The sequence below is a fragment of the Abramis brama genome (assembly GCF_963993115.1).
Source record: "Abramis brama genome assembly, chromosome: 20".
NCBI lineage: Eukaryota > Metazoa > Chordata > Actinopteri > Cypriniformes > Leuciscidae > Abramis > Abramis brama.
This window is the reverse complement of record NC_139982.1, coordinates 19,062,067-19,076,771: the sequence shown is the minus strand read 5'-3', so window position 1 is coordinate 19,076,771 and position 14,705 is coordinate 19,062,067. Positions and strand designations below refer to the sequence as shown.

At 37.8% G+C, this 14,705-nt stretch overlaps 1 protein-coding gene across 1 annotated transcript; it reads left to right on the top strand.

Moving 5' to 3' along the window:
- Nucleotides 1-1,185: 1,185 nt before the first annotated feature.
- LOC311070590 (uncharacterized protein) lies at nucleotides 1,186-14,705 on the top strand. Its single transcript, XM_084094531.1, has 20 exons — nucleotides 1,186-1,495; nucleotides 2,175-2,303; nucleotides 2,453-2,566; nucleotides 2,739-2,903; nucleotides 3,036-3,203; nucleotides 3,284-3,461; nucleotides 4,080-4,196; nucleotides 4,366-4,551; nucleotides 4,651-4,788; nucleotides 5,081-5,221; nucleotides 5,338-5,757; nucleotides 6,587-6,724; nucleotides 7,396-7,533; nucleotides 10,794-11,027; nucleotides 11,127-11,300; nucleotides 11,421-11,633; nucleotides 11,723-11,866; nucleotides 12,264-12,569; nucleotides 12,660-12,800; nucleotides 13,727-14,705. Exons 1-20 carry the CDS (start codon nucleotides 1,295-1,297, stop codon nucleotides 13,813-13,815), a joined length of 3,534 nt encoding a protein of 1,177 aa, XP_083950657.1. The 5' UTR covers nucleotides 1,186-1,294; the 3' UTR covers nucleotides 13,816-14,705.

Genomic DNA, 14,705 nt, shown 5'->3' with positions numbered 1-14,705 from the left:
GTATTGGGATGAAATCCTTGGATCCATTGTCAGACCCTATGCTGGTGCAGTGGGTCCTGGGTTCCTCCTGGTGCACAACAATGCCCGGCCTCATGTGGCGAGAGCATGCAGGCAGTTCCTGGAGGATGAAGGAATGATACCATTGAAGGGCCACCACGCTCACCTGACCTACATCCAATAGAACACCTCTGGGACATTGTGTTTCGGTCCATCTGACATCACCTGGTTGCACCTCAGACTGTCCAGGAGCTCAGTGATGCGCTGGTCCAGATCTGGGAGGAAATACCCCAGGACACCATCCGTCGTCTCAGTAGGAGCATGTCCCGACGTTGTCAGGCATGCATACAAGCACGTGGGGGCCATACAAACTACTGAGAACCATTTTGAGTTGCTGCAATAAAATTTCAGCAAAATTGACAAGCCTGCTGCATCATTTTTTCACTTAGATTTCCGGGGTGTCTTTGAATTCAATCCTCTGTAGGTTGATTATTTTCATTTCCATCAAATGATGTGGCATCCTTTTGTTCATAACACATTACCCAGTTCATATTAGTATAGATATCCAGCATGATATTTTTCCCCATTGAGATCTGATGTGTTTTCAAAGTGTTCCTTTAATTTTTTTGAGCATATATATATATATATATATATATATATATATATTATTTTATGTATTTATATTCTTGTATTCTGTGTTCTGGAAGCTGTCACCAAGACAAATTCATTGGCAATAAAAGCTCGCTCTGATTCTGATCTCCACTAGATGGCGATATTAACTAACAGCTCTTTTATGTTGCTTATTTAACAGCTGCTCCTTTAAATTAAATATTTTAATTGTAGCCTATGTTTTGCATACCGTTCTGTTCACATGTGTTCGCTTGCAGTGCAAGGATTTATCTCTGTTTAGATCAAAATGGAATAATTTACGTTTTCAAATTGTATTAGTTATTTTGAGTATGACACAAGGGTAAACCAATAAAACCTATAGACCTACATACAAATCGCTTAATTTGATACAAAAATGTCCGTGGTTGCAGAAACACCCAAATACCTTCAGAAGTTTCTGAAAGCTACCACGTTTACCATTCATGACGAACATCAACAAAGACGTTAAACAGCAGTATATCAACAACATGTGCAACAGTAAAGCACAACGTTGATCTCTCGATGATCTGGCAACCTCAGGACTGAGTCAGCTGACCGGCAGAAGATGACAGTCGAGGCTCATCGCTTCGCTGCTCTCCTGCAACAAAAGAGTCATTTCTCGCTATCCGTGGGGTTTTAATCAGAAACCATGAGCAGCACACAATCTTACACACGCTTCGGGGACGAAAAATACAAAAACTGGTTGAAAACAACGGAGAGTCTTTCCTTACTGAGGAACTGCATTAAGGACTTCATTGAAAATGAAACCGAAACTTATCACAACTCTCTTCGAAACAAACCGGAGCTCAATGGACAGACCTGTAACAAGAAAACGTGCGATGTTAAGAAGGTAAACTGTAAATGCAAAGTCAATGTAACGTTGAACAATCGAAATAGCCTTTATCGTTTCACTGTATGTGTTAAATAAAATACAAATAAGTTAATCACCCAATGTAATGGGCTGCTGCTGTATAAAGTGTAGACAATTAGACAATGTAGAAATACTGTGCAATTCATATAAAATTAACAATTGAATTCATTTTAACAATTAACTTACTGACTATACATGTATTTAGGCTATACAACTTACATCCATGAGGTATTAAGAGCTGTCAAACATTTTGAACACATTTCAGCCATTCTCCAAAAAAAGAAAAAAGTATCTATCTTAGTCCAGTGTCGTAAATGCTTTAACGTTACTAGGCTGCTTGCAAAATCAAATAAAATCTGTTTTGGTCTAATGATGAAAAAGTAGCTGAACTCTGTCTGTCCAGTCCATCCATCCATCCATCCATCCATCCATCCATCCATCCATCCATCCATCCATCCATCCATCCATCCATCCATCCATCCATCCATCTATCTATCTATCTTATATAAAAAAAAGTGGATTAACACAAATAGGAATACTACAAATAGCCATCCATCCATCCAGCCATCCATAAAGCCTAAAAAAATGTCAATTAGAATCAAAGATTTTGGGAGTGTCTGTACCTATCTCTCAAACTGTGCTTTGCTGCTACCCATAGTCTCTCTGCGAATTGTGTAAATGCTGGAAGAAAGAAATTGAGGCCAACTATAAAGGGGGGAAAAATGGTATACACTGGGAAAACTGCCGGCCACATCTCTGGTCCGCAGAAAAGTGGGAAGTTGCCAAGGTAAGTTACTCTTCATCATTAAAAACCATTGTATTATTATAGTGTTGCAACTGAGTGCATTGACTTGATGCATATGGTGAAGTGTCAGTGAACAAAAATCAATGTCCATTACATTTTTATCTTTGTTGATTGCATGTTTCGCATGACAGGCGTATATGCCACGTGGGCACCAGAAACATTGCCAGTTTTCCCAGTTTGATGTCTCTGCCATCCTGAACTTGATGAGTTTCTGTAAACATTTCAACAACATCCCAGGGAAAAATGTAAGTATTCTGAAATGCAAATATCCTGTTTTTCCCTTCAATTGATCATTTTCAGCATTATGTCACTCTGAACCTCTATATGCTATGTAGTATCAGTTCGTATATTCAAATATTGTAGATCTCACTGTGTGCTGATAACACATTTTACACTTATGTCTTTTCAACAATTAAGGTCATAACTAAGGTCATACAAGTACGGAACAATGCGATGCACTCCCCTGACTTGAAAATGAATAATGAGGACATGATAAGTCACCGTAATACAGTCCTGCAGCTGGCCAAGACGCTCGAACCTCTTATCCCAAAACTGAAAGGCTTGGAAAAGGAGATAACACAGGTGGATGGAAAATAATGAATAATATTTTAATCAATTCTATTATTAAAATAGTATTACCATTATTAATATTTAATAATAATAACGGTTAGGATAAATGTTACTCTTTACCAGTATAATTTTTTTTCTATGTAGTTTAATAACATCTTGGACAGGAATTTCAATGAAGCCCCATGTGAAGTAGACGGCCAACAGGTCGATCTTCACACCGTGAAAGTTCTGGATCGCGAGCAGCAAGCATTGAAAGACAGGATTGAAGACTTAATCTCACGCTTTGAGGGGAACCAAGACGAAAACGTTGAAGTAAGTAAAGTAGTAAAAGTTAAGAAGTTAAGCGTGAACTGCATCATGTTCATGTTCTAAAAACATGACTTTATGTTAAGGAAAACCCACAGGACATGAAGGGTCTCCTGGACTTCCTGGACCAAAACAAAGATCTCCTGAAGAACCTGGGCCCTGAAGTGGACAAACTTAAAGGGATGCAGGCAAAAGTAGATCAACATGAGAAGCAAATCCACAACCTGGCAGATAGAGTGGAGAACCTGGAGAAGGGGACACATGGTGAGAGGAAAATAACACCATTCATATTTATCTTTGATTTAGTAATTTAGCAATATAAACATGCAATTATCTGAACTTTAAAGTGTTTTTTGACCCACTTAAGTCTAATATATAATATCCTATTTACTTTTATTGTCTTTAAAATATGGTTAAAGTGCACTGCCGAACATACCGATAAGCATTTACGGTAAAATAAAATATACTTTAATGCCATTTTAATTAAAAAGTGCTTTACGTGTTTTTTAATATGTTACTCAGCATATCAAAACAAATATTTAAAAAGTACTTCAAAGGAAAACGTTTAATTTGACATCATTACAAAGTGCACTTTTTAAAAGCCGGCTTAAGTGTGTTAAAAACATTCATGAAAGTGTGCTTTTTTAAACAGAAACAGATTTTTAAAAACATACTTTTGAGATTTGAAGGACACTGCATGTGCACATGAAGTACTATTAAGTGCACTTCTTTTTCAGGGGATGTCATGCTTTTAATACACAGAACAAATGAATTAACCAAATCACACGTTTAACGCACCTTAAATCATTTTGAGTTTGTTCACATGTAAGAGTCCTACTATATTTCAGTTTGTCTCATTCTTTTGTGCTTCTCCATCCACAGATCCTGTTCTTCCTGTCAACCCACTTAGATTCAAGAATCATCTTTATGAATATTGTCGTGCAAAGAAATGGCCAGAGGACAAATGGCCTGTTTTTGCAGAGTTTCAGGAAGCACAGGGTAACAAATTCATCAGTCCATGTAACATTAAATGCATAATAATCATTTGAAACAAATAAAACATGTATATGTTTAGATACTGTACAGGAAAAGTGGTAATGCACAAATGGAAAATCTTTCATTCAGGTTAGATTCAACAGTAATCATACAGTTCATATCCTCTGTACAGGTTATAGGGCTGAAGTGAGGGTAAATGGGCAAACTTTCATTGGCACAAAGGTGTTTAATGACAAAAAGGGCGCCCATCAGGAGGTGGCATACATTGCACTTGAGCAGCTGAAATTACAGGACGAAAGCACAGATGAACCATCAAGCTCAGTCACACAGCCTGAGGCCTCCTGTTCATCTTCCTCAGGTAAAACAGATATTGTACTGTAGTATTGAAAAATGGTGCACAGTCCTGCATTGAGATGAAACTATGATCACAATGTAATTTAGTCTTTTGACATTTCAGGAATCACTTTCTTTAGTAAAGTGACTGTGGATCTTGATCAAGAAGTTGCGTCTGATAGATGTTCCTCAGAGGAAGAAGCAACTGAAGCTGCTTATAAGGTTTTATGGGAAAAATTTCGCATCAGTGCCCCAGCAGAAGGTAAAGAACAAAGCTTAAGCTTAAGATACAATGAAAAAAACAATTTGCATCTAAAGTGTTTCACTGTTTTTTTAGCCCTAAAATAATACTTTATTTAACACTAATAAAGTACTTTATAAGCATAATCTCTGTATTAAATACTTCATAATTAAGCAAACATGTAGCATTTGCACAATATTTGAACATGACCAGACCTGTTTTTTTTTTTTACATATTCTCTGAGTTTCTTTGGCATTTTAGGGTTTAAATGATTTTCTGACACTTAAGTTGCTTTTTATTCCTGTTGCAACAGGTCAGACATACAGGTTGTTGATCATGGAATATTTCCACACACAGCATTTCCAAAAACCGACAGAACACTTTGTTCAAAATGATGACGACACAACCATTTGCAAGCTCAAACTCATCGGCCCTTTTACTTTTTATGACAAAGGTAACTTGCACTTCTGCTGTTAGTCATGGGTTAAATATCTTGTCTCACTAAAGGTTTGTGTTGATTCACAAGCTATTGTTTGCTAACCTTTAGTTTTCTTTTCTTACATTGCTCAGATGGCTCCACCAGTAAGAAACAGGCGGAGCACCAGGCAGCTAAAGTTGCTCTGCAGCATCTGTCAGGAATCCTCAACGGTGCTCCAATATCAGACACTGAGAAGAACTTCAAAGGTGAACTGAAGGAGCGTCTAGATAAGCTGGGTCTCAAAAATCCTGTCTATGACACAAAGAAAACAACAGAGATCGGTGATGAGCATGTGACCAGCGGCATCAGCTCGGACCTGGCTACTTCTGCAGTCTCTATCAGTCAGGCAGCAGAGAAAGATCATTCAGAGCTGAAGTCTAAAAGCATCTCCACAACAGCACAACTCCCATCTGGACAAGAGCCAGTCCGCGTTCCTGTTCCTGCGCTGCCGGACCCTCAAGAATCCAGTTCTTCAGCCACACAGAAGAAAAAGCCCAGGATTAATTGTCCAGGTAATGGAGCAGCTTATAAGAAATAAGTTATTAATGCTAAAGAGTGGTGCAGGAATGATGTCAAAATCTGGAAGACTAATTTGCCAGAGGTTCCCTTTAGATTTTCCTATGGGTTTGTATAAAGTACAATTCATGTACTCTCGTAATCTTTATTCAAAATAAATTCCCCTCCCTTTTGCAGCGGCTTCTCTTCCAACCCATTCTCATGGGAAAACATGAAAACTATTTCACGAGGTGGCAATTTCGTATGAAATTTATATGCTGTGAACTGTACGAAAATAATTTTTTGGAAAAACGTAAGCATGAAGGTCCTCCCCTAACCCCACCCTTAAAGTCCTTGCACACTGAGTCCGAAATTCTTGCACATTAAAAAATAAATATGACCTCACATTGTGTCGGGTTCGATTTTCTGTGTTTTTCGCATTTTGAGAGGTGTTTTGACAAATCAGAGCCACCGAATGACGAATACGAAAAAACGCATACAATTTTTTAAGTGTGCAAGAACCTTTAAACTTACCCGCCACTGAGGAGTAAGCAAATCGTACAAAATCGTTGATCACAAGAATTAATATGAATTAACCACCAATTCGCCAAAACGTAAAATAAGTTTCCATGAGATTGTGTTGTCTCTTCTCTTCTCTGATGACGTGTTTACTGGCACGAGGGCGGTACAACCTGTCACTCACATGATGAGATCGACCAATAGCAAATCACAATCATCAATTCCCAATAGATGAAATCAAATCCTGCCCTACGTTTCTTTCTTGATTCAGAAGCCGTTTCATTGGGATATACCATGTAAAAAATATCTTTTGTTTTGACATTTCAGGAATCACTTTCTTTAGTAAAGTGACTGTGGATCTTGATCAAGAAGTTGCGTCTGATAGATGCTCTTCAAAGAAAGAAGCAACTGAAGCCGCTTATAAAGTTTTATGGGAAAGATTTCACATCAGTGCTCCAGCAGAAGGTAAAGTAAAAAGTGAAGATTTGATTTCAAATTTATTATCAATATCGATAATAAAGCCAAACATTAAGTCATACGCTAGTATTTTCACATGTAAAGTGTTTCACTCTTACTTGAGGCTTAACTTATAGGCACACTATGCAAGATTTGTACCTTAATATAACAGCTTTGAAATAATTTACATGGTAAACGAACACGTAGTAGGGCGAATCATCCCAATAGCAAAGCAGGGGGGAGCGCCACTGGCAAAACCAGCAATGCAAGTTTGAGAGGTGGCGCCCCGCCAAATATCACGAGAATCATGACTTGCTTTACGGCACGACGTCACATACATCAACAACATATGAAGCAGCCTCTATGGAAGACACTAGCACGCATTTCAGACGTGAATCATGGCAGAGTCGACGAAGAAAACAAAGAAAGCGCGGTCGGAAGAGTGCAGAGACGGCTCTGCGTGAGCGGTATTTACGACAGTAACATTAAATACAAGTACTCCACAGTGACTCTAGGGGGCGCTGTTTGAGAAAAACGGAAACTGCATAGTGTGCCTTTAAAATAAAATACGTTGTGAGTTTGCTAATGTAGTTTTTTGGTGTTATTGTGAGCCAAATATTTTAGAATATGTTAAAATGATTTTCAAAAGAGCATAACAGATTTAGTTTGTGTTACAACAGGTCAGACGTACAGGTCAGTGATCATGGATCATTTCGACACCAGTGATTTACAAAAGCCAACAGAAGAGTTTGCTGATGATGACAACACGGCTGTCTGCATACTCAAATTCAATGGACCTTTCACTTTTTATGACAAAGGTGATTTCTACTTTTATTGATTGTTTGAACACTATTCAGGTGAATTTCTAGGTCATATGTCCCCCCAAAAACAAAGACATATTTTTTTTTTTTTCTAAGGAAATGTAGTTTATTTTAAGACCATTTTAAAGTGCCCCTATTATACTTTGTCAGATATTATCTTTCATGCAGTGTGTAATATACAGCTGTTTGTGGTTGTAAAATGACTGCAGTTTCAAAGATCAAAGTGCACTGTAGGGGATTTTACAGTTAAAGACCCAAGGACCAGATATGATGAATGAAGACCAGGAGTCAATAAAATGCAATTAATTGAAGAAATTTTTACTGAAGAATAGTTTGCAGTTTCATGAGCAGAAGTCAGCTTCACACTCAGCAAGGAGTTCGTAGGCATCTCTGCGTACACACACATTACAGCAGCAATTATACTCTCACACAATCACTAAGCTACGTCATCATGTCGGGTTGAATCATTCTGATTGGTTAAGGCAGAGATAAACTTTCCAAGAATTTCCACTGAGGTCACCAATCTGGGTTTCTAGGCTCCAGTTTGCATATATATATATACAGTGAGGAAAATAAGTATTTGAACACCCTGCTATTTTGCAAGTTCTCCCACTTAGAAATCATGGAGGGGTCTGAAATTGTCATCGTAGGTGCATGTCCACTGTGAGAGACATAATCTAAAAAAAAAAATCCAGAAATCACAATGTATGATTTTTTAACTATTTATTTGTATGATACAGCTGCAAATAAGTATTTGAACACCTGAGAAAATCAATGTTAATATTTGGTACAGTAGCCTTTGTTTGCAATTACAGAGGTCAAACGTTTCCTGTAGTTTTTCACCAGGTTTGCACACACTGCAGGAGGGATTTTGGCCCACTCCTCCACACAGATCTTCTCTAGATCAGTCAGGTTTCTGGGCTGTCGCTGAGAAACACAGAGTTTGAGCTCCCTCCAAAGATTCTCTATTGGGTTTAGGTCTGGAGACTGGCTAGGCCACGCCAGAACCTTGATATGCTTCTTACAGAGCCACTCCTTGGTTATCCTGGCTGTGTGCTTCGGGTCATTGTCATGTTGGAAGACCCAGCCTCGACCCATCTTCAATGCTCTAACTGAGGGAAGGAGGTTGTTCCCCAAAATCTCGCAATACATGGCCCCGGTCATCCTCTCCTTAATACAGTGCAGTCGCCCTGTCCCATGTGCAGAAAAACACCCCCAAAGCATGATGCTACCACCCCCATGCTTCACAATAGGGATGGTGTTCTTGGGATGGTACTCATCATTCTTCTTCCTCCAAACACGTTTAGTGGAATTATGACCAAAAAGTTCTGTTTTGGTCTCATCTGACCACATGACTTTCTCCCATGACTCCTCTGGATCATCCAAATGGTCATTGGCAAACTTAAGACGGGCCTTGACATGTGCTGGTTTAAGCAGGGGAACCTTCCGTGCCATGCATGATTTCAAACCATGACGTCTTAGTGTATTACCAACAGTAACCTTGGAAACGGTGGTCCCAGCTCTTTTCAGGTCATTGACCAGCTCCTCCCGTGTAGTTCTGGGCTGATTTCTCACCTTTCTTAGGATCATTGAGACCCCACGAGGTGAGATCTTGCATGGAGCCCCAGTCCGAGGGAGATTGACAGTCATGTTTAGCTTCTTCCATTTTCTAATGATTGCTCCAACAGTGGACCTTTTTTCACCAAGCTGCTTGGCAATTTCCCCGTAGCCCTTTCCAGCCTTGTGGAGGTGTACAATTTTGTCTCTAGTGTCTTTGGACAGCTCTTTGGTCTTGGCCATGTTAGTAGTTGGATTCATATGCTGAGTCCCAATTCGCCTACTTATACTACGACCTAAAAGTATGTACTTTTTTTGTGAGGAAAAAGTACATACTTTTGAGTGTGTAGCAAAAGAGTATGCACGTTCTGGGACATACTTCGATGACGTCATGCAACGTGAACTTGAACGTGGTTGCCTAGTTACGCACACCGCGACTGTTAACAAAACATTTTACATTTCATTCATTCATATCCAATATAATTTTATTTACTATTCCCATCTTTTTATCTTTTTTTCCTCATCGTTTTTTCCACAATACATTTACAATGTGTTCTACCAAATTGAGGAGTGAAGCAGGGCGTCGTCGTAGATTAACCAAACGCAGGTCGTTTGTGAGGCGGCTGGTTCTGACGTTCATGTGCAATCGTGTGCAATGTGTGTAACAAAAGCTACTTATTTTCTGAGTTAAAATATTTAAAGTTTATAGTATAACTATTGTTTAACATATTTTAAACTTAATTTCATCATCATGTATAATACTCAGAAATACCCCGATGAAAATGAACCATGCTTTTACTATAGTAAAAGTGTAGTAACCATGTGTCTTTTAGTTGGACTGATAAAGTTAACATTTGTACAGCCACAGTATTACAACAAATAAGTCAGTGTGGTTAAATATAGCTTTAATTATGGTTAAACATTTGAATTCTTACACTTAAAAACTGAGGGCGCATCTCCGCTGCTGGGTCCTGTCATGTTTACATCATCACCACCATCACCACAAAGCTCCTCTCTCCCGCACGCAATGGGTTGTGGGCAATGTTAGCCGTTAGAGTGTGCATTGATCTGCACTTCGAATTCTAACCGGAAATAGTAGACCATCCGGGTATCTTGGGAATACTCATTTCAACATACTACGATTTGGGACGTACTAATTCTAGTTTCGCATACTATTTAGGACGGATAGTATGCGAATTGGGACTCAGCATTACTGATTGTATGGGGTGGACAGGTGTCTTTATGCAGCTAACGACCTCAAACAGGTGCATCTAATTTAGGATAATAAATGGAGTGGAGGTGGACATTTTAAAGGCAGACTAACAGGTCTTTGAGGGTCAGAATTCTAGCTGATAGACAGGTGTTCAAATACTTATTTGCAGCTGTATCATACAAATAAATAGTTAAAAAATCACATATTGTGATTTCTGGATTTTTTTTTTTTAGATTATGTCTCTCACAGTGGACATGCACCTACGATGACAATTTCAGACCCCTCCATGATTTCCAAGTGGGAGAACTTGCAAAATAGCAGGGTGTTCAAATACTTATTTTCCTCACTGTATATAATTTTTCAGATGAAATATGACCCAGATTAAACTCTGAGATGCGCCCATTTATTTTCTGTTTACTAAAATGTGTGTTTTGATTTACAAGCTATTGTTTGCTTATCTTTAGTTTTCATTTCTTACATTGCTCAGATGGCTCTACCAGTAAGAAACAGGCGGAGCACCAGGCAGCTAAAGTTGCTCTGCAGCATCTGTCAGGAATCCTCAACGGTGCTCCAATATCAGACACTGAGAAGAACTTCAAAGGTAAACTGAAGGAATGTCTAGATAAGCTGGGTCTCAAAAATCCTGTCTATGAAACTAAAGATAAAGAAGAGATCAGCGAAGAGCAGGTGACCAGCGGCGTGAGCCCACATCTTTCAAACTGTGAGTTTGTCTTGAAAGAAAACAATTCAAATTCTTGCATCGACTCTATGACATTGAATTTTGGAAAGTAATTTTTTTTTGGTCTGGCTACTTCTGCAGTATCTATCAATCAGGCAGCAGAGAAAGATCATTCAGAGCTGAAGTCTAAAAGCATCTCCACTACAGCACAACTCTCATCAGGACAAGAGCCAGTCCGTGTTCCCGTTCCTGCGCTGCCGGACCCTCAAGAATCCAGTTCTCCACAGAGGAAAAAGCCCAGGATTGATTGTCCAGGTGAAGATAGTATGCTATTGAATGGGACACCAGTAGAGAGTGCTAGTGGTACAGTGTAAAAATGTGCACTGATTTGCAACTGCGCTCTCATCTGCTTGTACATCTTTGTGTATTTTACAGAAATCAATGAGCTTTTTAATGTATATAATCTCAAGCCCCCACATGTGAAGATGGAGAACATAACGTGTAATGAGAATTTCAAATGTAGTGTGGAAATCAACCTGGAAAAATATACTTGTGCTAACAAACAAGGCTACGACACCAAGAAAGAAGCCATTCGAAAAGCCTACCTGTTGTTTGGCTGTGCAGTGTCAATTTTCGATTCTAGTACAGGTACATTTGTGTATTGCTCATAATGTGTGTGCGTATATATATGCATGTCCCCTAACTAATTCTTATATCTTTCTTACCTCGAACTCAAGATGAAAAGACATCCAGTGCGAAGGTGAAGCAGGCTTTTTCTCAGAATTCTCTTCCTCTTCCACAAGAAGATTTTGAAGGATCTGTAAAGCCATTTTACTGCTCACTAAAGAACATAAGTTACAAAGTTATCTATACAGGACAAGGTTAGTATGAGTGTCTTATTTGATGTTAAACGGACTGTAGAAACAAGAGTTTGTACTCAACAGAATCAAGAAGAATTTTCAGGGTCAATGACAAATAAGTGCGTCCAAGAGAAAGAAAATGAAAACATATTTTGAAAGGTATATTATACTGTCAGTGATGGATTAACGCACAGGCTTAAATTGTAATATTTCACTATATTACTGTTTTTACTGTATTGTTGACCGAATAAATGCAGCCTTGGTGAGCATAAGAGACTTCTTTTAAAAACATTAAAAATCTCTCTCTCTCTCTCTCTCTCTCTCTATATATATATATATATATATATACTGTATATAGCATGTATTAAATACATGAATGAATGCCATTTTATTCAAATATGATGTGGTCTTTTTCTAGGGTCCTCAGAGGCTGAAGCCAAGTTAGTTGCTCTCCAGAATGCCTTGCGTTCACAATCACCTCTCTTTGGTTATGATTCACTAACTGGAGCTGATAGTGTTGAAGAGGTGCAGAATCAGCTGAGCTTTATGCTGAAGGGGGCCGGTCAGAAAGACCCCGTCATTTCCATGAAGCCTGTTGATATCCAATCCAGTATCCAGCTGTCGTTCAGTGACTATACGCTGAAGTGCTCATGCCAGAACTCCAAGAAAGCAGCTCGGAATCATCTGAGTGCACGAATACTGGGCCTTCTGGGGGTAAAGACAGGTCAGAGCAACTGAACATCAACCAGCTTGCCTAAACACTACATAAAAATGATTATTTAATGATTTTTATTCAGTTCTCAACCTCTTACAGAAGCGAACGATGTATCTATGAGAAACCGTTTAGATGACTGGTTCAAACAGCAGAATCTGCCACCGCCAGTGTTTGAGGACACAGAAGAAGTGCTTGGAGCGAAGGCTACTTTCTCTGTCCAGTTCACCTGCAACAGTTCAGGTGGGCTGTCACTGTCTCACAACACAATACATGTTCAGTAAATATTTAATGTCATTTATAAACAATTATAAAATATTAATTTTATCTATAAATAATTAATTATAAATACAGTACCATTCAAAAGTTTGGGGTCGTGAGATTTTTTAAAATGTTTTTTTTTTTTTTTTTAAAGAAGTCTGCTTTTATTTGATCAAAAAATACAATAAAACCAGTAATATTGTGAAATATTATTACAATTATTACATTACTCTAGTCTTCAGTGTCCCAGGTGCTTGCTGGGCAGAGTCATATGAGCCCACCCACAAGTCTCTGTCATTCTGATCCTGAGATATCATCTCACAAATTCTGTGGGACTTTTTCACCCAGTTTTCCGCCCAACAGGTGAACTTTGTACGCCTGATCGCTTATAAAAGTCATAGCACACCTCTTCTTATTAAGCCGCACATCATTCATGGGTCTACGACAAACGGTGCTGGATGTGTTCTGCACCGAAATTTTGTCCAGAACAAAAATTAATTAGTAGTATGAGAGATAAAAATAGTGATGCTTTGCTTTGCAAGCACCACTAACTAGACATGTATAGGGTTAGGTTTAGGGTTAGTTGCATGTTATTATGTAATTTTATAGTTTTTACTACAATAACTACATGGACACGGTAAAATAAATTGTTACCTAAAAGTGTTTTTACAAAAAACCCTACTGACTCCAAACTTTTGAATGGTAGTGTATTTTTATTAATTATTAAATAATTAATTTTAAATATATTTATAAATGATTGTTTAATGATATTTTAATAATATGAATAACCAGAGTAAACTTTTTTTTCGGTCAAGTAAATTACAATTGTAGAGTGTGTAATGCTACTTAAATAAGTTCCAAATATTTGTGTATAATATTAAATATTAAAGTGAATTGTTTGATTCTAGACTGGGAAGACAGCTGGGATAAAGCGAAGATGAATCTGCTTCAAGTGCTCAAGCAAAGATTTAGGTTTCTGGATGACAAAAACAATTGAAATCTATTTTAGCTGAAAGAAAAACACCACAAATGCACTCATTTTATAAATTGTAAACAAATTTTGTTCAGTACAAATTTACATTTATTATTATTATTATATTTATTACTTTACATTTCCCTGGGATTTCAATGAAAGTTTAAAAAATATGTATACCAACGGTATACCAATATAAACACTAAATCGTTTTAAAATCACCAGAAAATTACAATGAACAAAATGTAATTGCATTGACTGTAAAAACCAAAGCTGTAGAAATTACATAAAGAGATGAGCCACATTTTTAACAATTTGGCATGGTCAAGTGGATTTATCCATGTCACATTTGACTGCACAGCCATTACATTACATTACATTACATTATGTCAGATGTGACCATCAACATTTACTCGTGTTGAAACATATCTTCACAAGCTTACAAAAGAAAGATGTTGTGCATTATTGCTAATTTTTATTAATATTACCCTCTAACTGTGGATTGTGCATTTTAAACCCGTTTACAATGAACTACAGAAACTGCTTACAAAGGTTATGCTTTGTGATCAAATACAGTCAGTGAGGATAGAAGAAGCATTTATGTGATTTATTTCTAATGTATTACACTGTTCTCTTGCATGCTTGTTTGAAATTGGTACAACCGTGAAATTACTGAACATTCATCCAGGAACTCAGTGTTTCCTACATGTGTTTGTGTTGTGTATCTCCAATCCACAGTGTCTGCAAGTAAAATAATGAAATAATTTTACAAATCAGTGTTTCATGTCCACATTTATGTTATATGGTAAGCAGCCAGTCATTATCCTAAAATAAAACCCTTCATTTTGGGAAAATGAGAGCTTATGATTAAGCTGTTACAAAGATGATTTCACAATAAATACAAAACAATCTAA

What these genes read in the sequence shown, in the direction of transcription:
- LOC311070590 (XM_084094531.1), top strand. Translation starts at nt 1,295, where the DNA reads ATGAGCAGCACACAATCTTACACACGCTTCGGGGACGAAAAATACAAA. An exon ending in ACCAAGACGAAAACGTTGAA is followed by an intron (nt 3,204 to 3,283) that starts GTAAGTAAAGTA and finishes CTTTATGTTAAG; the next exon opens with GAAAACCCACAGGACATGAA. An exon ending in GTTCACCTGCAACAGTTCAG is followed by an intron (nt 12,801 to 13,726) that starts GTGGGCTGTCAC and finishes GTTTGATTCTAG; the next exon opens with ACTGGGAAGACAGCTGGGAT.